Source organism: Canis lupus, chromosome 3, assembly GCF_011100685.1.
Source record: "Canis lupus familiaris isolate Mischka breed German Shepherd chromosome 3, alternate assembly UU_Cfam_GSD_1.0, whole genome shotgun sequence".
NCBI lineage: Eukaryota > Metazoa > Chordata > Mammalia > Carnivora > Canidae > Canis > Canis lupus.
Window position 1 is genome coordinate 31165328 of NC_049224.1, and position 11785 is coordinate 31177112.

Sequence of the window (11785 nt, forward strand, 5' to 3'; positions counted from 1 at the left end):
GTTTCTATCTCAGTTTAGCTCCATCTACTGCTTAAGAGGAGAGAAAAAACATTCCTGATGTCATAACAGCTTGTTTTATTTATTGGTGCTTATAAGATTTGTTGGAGATGTTGATGAGCTTTAGTTTTAGATAACCTAATGTATTAGAGCATTAGGGATTATAAAATGCTAAGCATCTACTGCACTGATGTTTCGTTTCTGTTATTTGTTTTGGCAGCTAAACAATCGATGTGTCCGTGCCAAAATAAATATTGCTATGATTTGTCAAACCTTGGTAAGCCCACCAGAGGGAAACCAGGAGATCAGCAGGGACAACATTCTATGCAAGATTACATATGTAGCTAATGGTATGTATTTTGGGGTTTCTTTTGCTACTTGGGCATGTAGATTTTCATTCAGTCGTTCACTATTATTTTAGTGATCTCTACACCCAACATGTGGCAACAACTCCTGACCCCCGAGATCAAGAGACACATGCTCTTCCAACAGAGCCAGCTAGGCACCCCAGATTTTCTTCTTATAATCTAAAAGCCTTTTTAGTTTTTATCATTTAGATTAGTAATTTTTAATTTGAGGAGATGTGTATTGAAATTATCAGGAAACTTTGAAAATAGTCACGTCTAAATTTGATCCCAGAACTACTCTATCAGAATTTTTTAGGCTGGGGCTAGGTAGATACATTTTAATACTTCCATCTCTAGATGACTTTCACATATGCTTGGCTTTACGAACCATCTTACTATAGGGGCACCTGTGGTTTGGTCAGTTGAGCATCTGCCTTTGGCTTGCATCATGATCCCGGAATCCAAAGATTGAGTCCCTCTTCGGGCTCCCTGCTTGGTGGGGAGTCTGTCTGCTTCTCCTTCTCTGTCTCTCCCTCCCCCTGCTCATCCTCTCTCTCTCACTCTGTCTCTCAAATAAATAAAATCTTAAAAAAAAAAATCTTGTTACATATTTGTCTAATAAAATACATGTATAGTTAGGAATATAAGCAATACTAGTAAAGGAAATGAACAGTTCTGTTTCTCATTGTCAGGCTTTTTTTGTTTCCTGGATAATTGCCTGCTTAGGATTCTTCTAACCTACTTCCCACCTGCAGTAGTCATTGGAGTCCCTCTAATCAAATCCTCATGCCTTCTTTTTACGGGGACACAACTGCTACGGTGTTTTAAGAGACAGTTGTGCCTGAGTGATGTATTATTTGATTATAGTAAGAGTGACAAATCTATCTTACATAACCTAAAATGTTACTATATTAAGATTTGCTTATAATTTAGGGAGCCAAGAACATCTCAGATAGGTAATAGGTGCCTTCTTATTTGCTATGTGTTCTTGTGTGGTGGTTAGCATGAAGGAATTAATGGTCAGAATTTTAAGAGATGTTAACTGTTCCATTGTGAGAAATTTTTTAAAAGCAAAGGAACAAAATGAGTGTTTTACATACAAATGGAGAATTGTATCCCAACAGGTTTTAATTTCCCTTTATCTTGCAGTGAACCCTGGAGGATGGGCACCAGCCTCAGTATTAAGGGCAGTGGCAAAGCGAGAGTATCCGAAGTTTCTAAAACGTTTTACGTCTTATGTCCAAGAAAAAACTGCAGGAAAACCCATTCTGTTCTAGTGTTAACAGGTACTGGAAGATATATGTTATTCTTTTTTAAAAACTTTGACTAAGGGCAACCCCGGTGGCGCAGCGGTTTAACGCTGCCTCGCTGCCTGCAGCCCAGGGCGTGATCCTGGAGACCCTGGATCGAGTCCCACGTCAGGCTCTCTGCATGGAGCTGCTTCTCCCTCTGCCTATGTCTCTGCCTCTCTGTCTCTGTGTCTCTATGAATAAATAAATAAAATATTTAAAAAAAAAAAAAAACTTTGACTAATACGACTCTGCAGAAACTAAAATCTAGTTAATTGTTAGAAGTAGTTTCTGTGTTTTGAGATGTTCCCAGACAGAGTTGTAATTGTAGTTTTTAGCCTTTAAAACATGTTTTTTTTCTGCGTATATTAGATGTATTTGCTTATGCAAAGAGATTTTAACATTATGGAGCCATGGAATTCCAGTATAAATTCCCTATTTTTTTCCCTTCCCAGAAATTAGGTTCGTTGTCTTTTCTTCCATACTTTTTTATGTATGTTGTGAGTGACATATATTCTTAATTATTTTTTAAAAATGTGTTTATTCTCTACTTACTGTTGTACAACTTGCTTTTTCTCCCTAACAATATATCTTGACTGTTATTGGATATAAAGATGTGAGACATATAAAACTGTCTCATTCCTTTAGTATTGGTTATATGAATGTTGCAGAATTTATTACCCAGTCCCACAGTAATGTGGTCCCATATTTTGACTGTTGGTGCCATGCTGAACGTCTTTGCACAAAGAGCTGGAATCTTTAGGTTTTTTAAAGAAATGATGTTAACATGGTTCATAAGTCAAAAAGTGTGAAAAGATAAATAGTGAAATTGATCCCTTGCCCCCTACTCACGCAGTTTTGCCCTCCCTCCAGCCCCAAATGAAAGAGTATAACTCCTGTTAGTAGTTTGTTGTGTATCTTTCCAGAGAATTTTTTAAGCCTGAATAAGCAAATACAGGTGTATTCCTCCCACCCATACACTTTTGTTGTTGTTCAAAAGACGCTGTTCTGCATCTTGTTTTTCCACTTACTTTACTTTAAAGGTCTCTGCTTAACAGCATGGACCACCTCCTTATTTTTTTGTGGCTATACAGTATTCATCATATAGATGTACATAATTTAACCAGTCCTCCACTGCTAGGTATTGAAGTCGTTTTCAGTTTTTGCTAGAACAATGTTAATAGTTATATCCACTTGCAAGTTTTATGTGGAATAAGTTACTAGATATGACACTGCCAGCACCTCTGGGAAGGTTGTGCATTTGTAATGTAGGTATTGCTCCACCCCCCCCCCCCCCCCCCGGAGAGGTCTTATTAACTTACCGTCTCGCCAGCAATAAGACATTTGAGTGCCTGTTTCCCTGTACCCTCTCACACAGTGTATGAAACAATGTGGATTGTTCCCACCTTGATAGGCAAAACCACTCTCAGTGTAGTTTTTATTGTATTTCTCTTATTATAAATAGTTTGAACATTTCTTGGTCCATTTGAGAACAATTTGTATAGTTCTGTTTCTATGAACTCTCAGTATGTGTCAACATTTAAATTTTTAATAGAGATTACCAAAGTAGAATTCATAAGCCACAAGTATATATGAATGTCCTCTCATTCTTACCTACATGGAATATTAAGTCATTGGCTGAGACATGTATATTTGTGAGTCACTTTCTTTAGATAAAAGAATATGTTCAATAAGTATATAGTGACATATTATTAACTAATTCTGGTTTCTGATGCTGATTCTGGTTTATAGAATGCCTTTCTTAATAAATTTAGCCTTTGAGGTTTTTTTAATCAGATGGTAACATAAGAGTTGTTGCAGTGACATGGTAGATATTTAGCTTTTTCCAGGAAAAAGCTCACCTGAAAATGTCAGACAGGCTCTGGTCTTATCTGAATGGTTAGTGTTCTAGGATGCAGCCTGACTTCTGAGAGACTCTCTGCAAGCATAAATGTGTTGGTGATTTCTAGAATACCGTGTACTTTAGAATTGTTATGGCTAGATCTGGACATGAAGTTTGCTGGTCTATCTCTGCGCTGTTACCTCAAATAAACTAGAAACCTGATGCCACTTGATGGTAGCAGTCTTGTCACCCGACTTAACTGGGTATCTCTCCCCACAGCCTTAAGATTTCTGAAGAATGCTATTTACTCTAATCAAGACCAAGTGTGCAGCTATAATCTGCTTTCTCTCTTCTTCACCTCTACCTTGAGCCTTGCTAACAAGCAGGGCAGAAAATATAACTATGTATTAAGTAAAAGAAATCAAAATGCAGTTATATGTAGAACATGCTCTGAACTATGTTCGAAAAGAAGATTAATTTTCTTAAGCATTTCAGGACGCTGGGTGGCTCAGCAATTGGGTGTCTACCTTTGGCTCAGGTTGTGATCCCGGGGTCCTGGGATCGAGTCCCACGTCCGGTTCCCTGCATGGAGTCTGCCTCTCTCTCTCTGTGTGTCTCTCATGAATAAATAAATAAAATCTTTAAGGAAAACTTTTCGGGCTGCCCGGGTGGCGCAGCGGTTTAGCGCCGCCTTCAGCCCAGGGCGTGATCCTGGAGACCTAGGATCGAGCCTGCTTCTCCCTCTGTGTCTCTGCCTTTCTCTCTCTCTCTGTCTCTCATGAATAAATAAATAAAATCTTTAAAAAAAATTTTAAAAATAAAACTTAAGCATTTGAAAAATACATACTAATATTATTAACACTTGCCTCAGGAGCTCTTGGATTTGGGGGCTTGTTTTTATTGACCTGTTTGTGTGTATGTCTGTATGTGCATCTGTGTACATGTGCACACAGTACCTGGAGGGCTGGGATTGAAATTCATCTCAGAGGAAAGAGGAAGCATTGTTTTTAGGCGTCTGTGTATGTATGTAGAGACAGACCTGAAAAGATTCCCTGGCCAAAACTCAGCTCTGGCCTTCAGTCCAGTTGAGCTGCTTTCTGACAAAGAACCAGATTCAAACCCTAATACATGGTGAAAAAAATCATTGTTTACCTGATGTAATACTTGTTTCATAATGTTTGGAAAGAGGTATGTATGAAGTGGATCCTAGCATTAAAAGCTTAGGAAAGCTATCCTTTCTAATTTTGGTGATGAAAAAATAGTAACTTTCAATAGTGTTTATCATCCTCAGCGAAATTCCATGATTAGTGAATGAGGTCTAAAGATACTTAAAACTTACAGTCAGAACTCTCTCTCTCTCTCTCTCTCTCTTTTTGTTTTTTTTTTAAAGAGAGAGCTGGGTGGGGAAGGAGAGAGAGAATCATAACTGAGCAGGCTCCACGCTCAGTGCAGAGACCGATACAGGGCTTGACCTGATGACAAAATTAAAAGTCAGACACGTAACCAACTGAGCCACCAAAGCGCCCCTCGTAGTCAGAACTCTTAAATTCATGTGGCAATGTCTGAGTATGTTTGTTCCTAGAGCTTACATACAACTTGTGAATTCTTGATAAATGGTATTGAATAATTTTTATTGAAGACCAAGAAGAAAGAGATTTTGGCTTTAGGGGTATAAATCCAGAGACCTCTAGTTTATTCCCTCCTTGCTTATCTATGACGTATTTCCCTTTTTTTCTAGCTTTCAAAACATTCCTTATGTCTTCTATTCCTTGCTAAATTTCAAGTATGTGAGGTTTATAATTTTCTGTTTTTGAAAGTGAAACTCTTGAAAGCATACAGTTTTAAGAGAGATTTTTGCATTCTATGAATTCAGAGGGTAGGAGGAACCTGTTTGGGTAGTCTTACAGCTGTTAGTAATAATATATTGCTTAATTTTTTACTTATTTTCTTTCCTGCAGTGACTGAAGCAAGGCTGTGTGACATTCCGTGTTGGAAGAAAAAATAAAAAACAAAATTGAATGCTCTAAGCTGGAACATAGGATCTATATAGCCTTGTCTGTGGCCCAACACCCTGGCCTTGTGTACAAAAATGAAGAAATATTGCAATAGCAAAGGTGAACATCTAACACTAGCTGTCTCCTGCTAGATCTCCTCGCTCAGCATTTAACTATAAATACATGTAAAAATTACATGTATATGGCTATATTTTTATTTGCTTGCTCCTAGAAGAGAAAAAAAATCAACTTTGAATCACAACTAGGAATTGATGCTTTAATTTTTGGGAACTTTTTCAGAATTTTTAATTTACTATGGTCCAGCCTAAGATCCTCATTTGTATCAGGTTTTGTGCACAAAAGAAAAGCACAGAAGTTGAATGCATATGGGGCATGTGCTTTCTGTGCACCAAATATCTGGATGGGGCTCTTTTTTCAGGCCTATGGTTAAATATGTGTTCAGAATTTTTTGACTTTTTTGCTTTGTATAATCCTAGAATTCATTGCTGCTGATTTCTATAATGATTCATGTTGTCACGTGTCTTAATAACTGAGGGCTGTCAATAACCTGTGATTTTGCCTTTTCTATAGTCTTACTCCTATGAAGAACCTTGGTTCTGACGGGGAAAGAATGAAAAGCTTTATTTTTTCCCCCAGGTATCTTTGTTTCTATTGTATTTTTAGTTGTATACTGTGTGCTACAGATTTTTTTTCAGTTTGTTTCCAAACAGTTTGGTAATTCCTAAATTGGTTCTGCTTGCCTCCAAACAGAAACATAAAAATCTTGTGGGTATAAATTACTTTCTGGTACAGTGATAAGGATAAAACGAGCTCATGTTTTCTTGAAATTTATAAGAGGATATATGGTATTGTTACAGCAAATCAGGCTGTTTTGGTTTGACATTTGATTCAGTGTGTCTGGTATTCGTAACAGGCATGTTTGTTGCTTCTTCTGATTTGGGTTCCTTTCAAGGCTATGTTGCAAGATACGCTTAGAAAACGTGAGCAGTGCTCCTGTTTGCCTCTTTGCTCAGAATTTTCAGCGGAGCAGTAAAGGATTCCATGTGATTCAAACTGAAATTCTTTCCTTAGTTGCTATAAGAACTTAAATGTAAAATACCTTCTTTAGTTTTAGGCCTCTGTGAAAAACCTTGAAGCATGGAGTTGAGGCAAGGAATGGTACTCACTGAAGTAGAAATGACTGCCCACTTCACAGTCTTCATTCTGTTTATGCACAAATGTGCTTACATCAGTCAGAGGCATTTTGTAGATGCTTTGCTGACTTGTTCATCTCTGTAGAAACACAGAAATGAGACCCATTTTGTAAAGCAGAAAGTCGTATCACTTGGAACGTGTCCTGTATATATTTCGTACATGGTAATGGAGTCTTAATGATGAATGCAAGGTGATAATTTAATGATGGGATTAGTCTGGTCACTTAATATGCACAATCCTGGAAGTGAATTACTTGCATCAGATATAGTGGTATTTATTATTCTGTACAGAGAGAAAAATACATATAAAACATAGGCTTATATTACATGCACGCAGATTTCATGCTCCATAAATCTTTTCTATTTTTTAATTTACCTTTCTCTAAATGATGTGTATGGAATATGCCTTATTACAGAAAAACGCTGTTCATAATTTGACTGTGTGGAAAAGTGCCTATATGGTGGTAATGCTAGTAAGGCAAATAAGACAAATTATCATATGAGTTTACGACATCACCAGTTAGCATTTTATATTGTGATGTTTAAAAAAGAAAAGTTTATACCTCAAATGTGTATTTTATTTTACAATCAGCTGTGGGGTTGGGATGGGAGTGTGGGAGGGTTGGGGGGCGGGAAGGTTTATTCACCATAGCCGCTGATGGGAATCTTCAAAAAAATTCTCTACGCCCAGTATAAATGTTTCTCTGTTTGCCATGTCTGGTAACTATCATGAACAGGAACAAGTAACTCTCTCATAACTAAATTGGAGAGCTAGCTTCATGTTCAAGGTATGGAAGGCTCACAAAGCAGTGTCTAAATCTAATTACCATTAGTTGCATTTGCACTAAATGTTAATGATACACTTTTGCAATTCTGTAAATGAAATGATCACACTAAAAATATTTGTATTAAAAAAAGAATAAAAAGATACATTTACCTTTAGATAATTGTACAGGTACTTCACTAGAGTTAATCCCATCGGATCAGATTTAGAAATAGGGAATACAAAAAAAGTTCTAAGAGGTCAAAAGTTGGAGAGGTACTAGCCATTTTAAACAATATTCGGCCCCTCTAGAATTATTTCTCTATGACTAATTGTTAGTGTCTGAATAGACATGATGTTTTCCCAAACACCCTAATTTCTTACTTCCCTTCCCAAAAGCAAAAAATTACCTTTTTATTCTCTTTTCTACTCACTCTTTTGTACTGTGATAGAAACTTGAAAAATATTGGTAATGATGGGTTTTGTCCCTGAATGCCCGCTGTCCAAGGACAAGGGAGCACAGTGATTCACTTGGAATTCAGGACTGCTGATTCTGAGGCGGAGGGTGGTCGCAGCAGCTCTTGGTTTGGGATTGCCACAAAGACCTCCAGACCAAGGAGGGGATGGCTGGGAGAAGGCGTAAGAACACAGGATAAGGGAGACGAGCAGCAGGTTTTCCACTCGTTCAGTGTCATAGGCTGATTTGTACACCTACACAGCATCAGTGTCAGCTGCTATTAAGAAAATTTTAGTTGGGCTGAGCTGGTTCTCTTGTGAAAATGTGCCCGTTATCTTTAAGCTTATCAATTGTTTGTCCAGTTAAACACTTTTACCAGTATTTAGTCCGAGTTGTACAGACAATGTATTTGGATTACCGTCATTGTTCATCTACAAACTCAAAACATAATCATTTTAAAGTACCTTGGGAGTGTGTAGAGTGTAACTATTCTATAATAGCTTTATGATCCTGATGTTTTTAAAAAATAATAAAGTTGGATCTTCCATGTTACAATCACAAAATTAAAACCAGTATTTAAAAGTGGAAAAGTATTAAAATATTATGGACAAATATACTTGTTTGATTGTTTTCCTTAACCCCAAAATGCTGCCTGATAATTCTGGGTAAGTTAAGAACTTACCTCGACTTCAATAGTTATTAAACTGGGTTATTTATAATCCAGTTAGGGATCAAGAAATCCATGTAAAAAAAATTTTTTTAGTCAATATAGAAGAGAGTGGAATAGATTGTGTATATTTTTGTATTTTGTGAATCCTTCGTGTGTGTGTGTGTGTGTGTGTGTGTGTGTGTGTGTGTGGTGGGTCACGGTGTGAAATAAAATTCTTACTGCGGAAGCCGGTCCAGAGTTTTTTGAAATTGCTAGAAAGTAAAGGCCTATGCAGTTGGGTATTTCTAGTGAAAGTACAGTGGGAGTCATGCGCTTACAACTCAACTACCCGTACTTCCCCTTAAATAAATCCCCACTTATTTATTTAAATGATGCAGCTCCACTTATTACACCCGGGGAGTGTGTGCTCTGGAGCGGCCGCAAGCCGGGCTCTGGGGCTTTGCGGGGCGCTGGGCCCCGGGGCAGGCCCTGAGGCTGCTGCGGCTTCGGGACACGCTGGGCTCGGCCGCGGGGCTGGACGCGAGGCCTCGCCGCCCGTCGTCCCCCGGGAGCCCTTGGAGCCCTGGGCCCTGCGCTGTTGCCTCCGGCTTGGCCTGAGCTACAACCCGCAACGACGTGTCCTTCGAACCAGCCTATTTCGAGCCGAGTTGGCTTCGTGGCATCTTCTAGACTTTAGACTTGGCCGCCGACGACGGGACCTGTCGGCCTGGGCGCTGTTACCATTTAAAAGCGCCCTTTCCGCGAGCCTGCCTCGGGGACGGGGAGCGGGGGCGGGCCTGGTCCCAACGGGGACGCTTCCCGGGCCGTCACCAGAACCCCCCGCGCCCCGGCCCGCCCGCCCGTGGCCAGCAGGTGCGCCGCCCGGCCGCCCACGAACCCCCTGCCCCACGCGGGACCGTCCGCGCCGCAGGCCCGCGCCCCTCGGGGACCGTCGGCAGCTCCGCGGGGCCACTACGAGCACGGGGCGGGGGACGCGGACCCGCACAGGCGGCCCCGAGCTGCCCACGGACACAGCGCGGGGCTCCGGCCACGCCGCCCGCCGGGCCCGGGGTCCGCAGTGCCCTGGGCGCTCCTGCGTCGGGCAACGAGGCCGCACAGCAGGTGCACGCGGGCCGCTCGCCGGGACATGGGGGACCGAGCCCCAAGGGGACGCAGCTGGGGCCCGGGGCTGAGCCGGCGCGTCCGGGCCGCTCCTCGGGGCCCCACGACCCCCCCGACCCCGGTCCCCGGCCGCCCTCCTCGTCCTCGGGCCCCCCATTACCGTGCGGCCCCCAGGCCCCCGAAGTCGTCGGGGGAGGCGCTCCCAGGGGCCCGCGGATCCCGTCCAACCCCGAGGACGCTGCGGGCGACACGCACCAGGACACGAGGACCCGCAGCCTTTGACCTGAGGATTTCCATCACCTCCGCCCACCCGGGGCCCACCCGCCCCGCCGCCCGGAGGCTTCGGGCCTGGACCCGGGCGCACGCCGGGCGCGGGGGCTGCGAGGGGCGCCCCGCTGGGACCCGCGCTCCTAACACGAAGCCGGGTGGAGGCAGAGCAGAGGGCCGGCGGCCGGGCCCCCCGCGGCTCCCCCACCAGGACCCAGGACCCAGGGCCCTCGCCTGAGCGCTCCTGCTCCTGCTCCGGGGCTGCAACCCCAAACCCCAAACCCCGAGAAGTCCTGCTACAAAGTCACACTTTGGGGCGACAAGGTCACAGAGGGGAGACGAGTGAGTGGTAACAGGTTTGCCTACCCCTCTCCCTCCCCCTTTACTGGCCCTTTGGGAGGGGGAAGGAGCAAGCGGGAGGGCAGGACAGGACCAGGGGGGCAGGAGAGGGAGGGGACCAGAAGGCTACAGATGCGGAGCCTTTACTTGGGGGATGGGGGTGTCACCCACTCCAAACGTGCTTTCTAGTCGGTTAGTTACACTAACTAGTTCACAATCTCTACGATGAGTTCTAGTTCCATCTTATTAGGGGCAGCGGGCCAACCCAAGGGGCCTTCCAGGGCTGTGCAGTGAAGAGACCCCCGCTCATACCCTTGCAGGAATGCCAGGCACCTCCCCCTGAAACCCTTAGAGCAGGTGCAGCAGCAAGACAATCGCTCAAGTCCTGGCCCAACGCAGAGCAAGGGAATCAAAAGCCTGGGGCCCACCCAGCAATCCACCTTCTGACCAGTCCTCCAGGTGCCCCTGCGGTGCACTCCAGTGGGAGAACCACCGGCCTGGAGCACTCTGGTCAGCCTCCTGAATCCTGCGGGTACAGCCCAAGGCTCTTCCATTGGCCTCAGGGAGCAGCTGCTTGAAAATTTCTATCCTGACACAGGAGTACCCAGGCCTCTGTCAGTAGCTCTCAAAGTTCCTCAGGAGGAAAAGAAAAGACGGTGCAGAAAGTTCCATGTACATCAGCATGAAAAAGTAATCCGTTAAAATCTAACTGTAGGCTAAATCATTTGTGATCCTCTCGGCTTCCAGTGTAGAGGTTATTCATTATTTTTGCTAAGCGAGTAAAGTTAATTTTTAATAAATTCAAGTCTTATCCGTAGCAGAACGTTTTTGAAAAACATTAGTCTTTCAAAAGAACAATTCTATAATGAATTAACTGCTCTTATTTCAGACTTATGTACACAGTGCACTTGTATTGATGTGTCTTGCTGTTGTGTCGTTTGAACTCAGACCCTCAACAGGAGATGACGTACCTTTTAATTTAATTCCCTATCCTTTCCCAAGATGAAGAAAAATCCTGTCCCTCCATATGCATTCCACTGCTCATCCGATCACCGGAGCAGAAAAGGGCACGAAAACTCTCCGCGGTCACCTGTCCGGCCTGCTCCGCTCTGGCAGGGGCGGACCATACACGTGTTCAGGAGAAAAATTCAAACTTTTTCCAGTATCTGGGTCTTGGTTCTGGGGTGGCTCCTACACACCTTTCACTCTAACGACAGCAGAGGGCACTCAGCCTCTCAAGCGGCCAGCTGCGCCTATGCTAGAACGTCCTCCCCAAGAAGCAGCTTCAGTGTACACGGGCCGTCTGGCTTTGTGCCCGGTCTCCATGCCCTCTTCCTCTCAACTAACCCTCCTGCCCCAACACCCAAAAGCAGTCCAGCTGAGAGAAGTCTGGACTAATCAAATTCTCCTAAGTATAAAGAAAGTTATTTTAATACTCATAAAACACTGGCCTGCCATTAGTGTTGTAGAAACTGGAGCATATAATGGAAAATGATAAATGGTC

General features: G+C 43.2%; 1 protein-coding gene and 1 long non-coding RNA gene across 6 annotated transcripts in view; both read left to right on the forward strand.

The window, feature by feature from the left end:
- CERT1 (ceramide transporter 1) overlaps window positions 1–8518 on the forward strand; it is a 105179-nt gene extending 96661 nt beyond the window's left edge. For all 4 annotated transcript variants that reach the window (XM_038532539.1, XM_038532536.1, XM_038532538.1 and 1 more), the window contains 3 exons: window positions 218–347; window positions 1494–1630; window positions 5435–8518. In XM_038532539.1, the coding sequence (XP_038388467.1) occupies window positions 218–347; window positions 1494–1621 (258 nt within the window). In that variant the 3' untranslated portion in view covers window positions 1622–1630; window positions 5435–8518. The remainder of the gene's footprint in view (window positions 1–217; window positions 348–1493; window positions 1631–5434) is intronic.
- A 1557-nt stretch (window positions 8519–10075) lies between these two features.
- Window positions 10076–11086, forward strand: LOC119871179. Of its 2 annotated transcripts, none has more exons than XR_005356881.1 (2): window positions 10076–10298; window positions 10602–11086. It is a non-coding gene; the product is annotated as an uncharacterized LOC119871179 (long non-coding RNA). The 2 variants fall into 2 exon arrangements; XR_005356882.1 differs by having other exon boundaries at window positions 10076–10284.
- The last annotated feature ends 699 nt before the right edge of the window (window positions 11087–11785 follow it).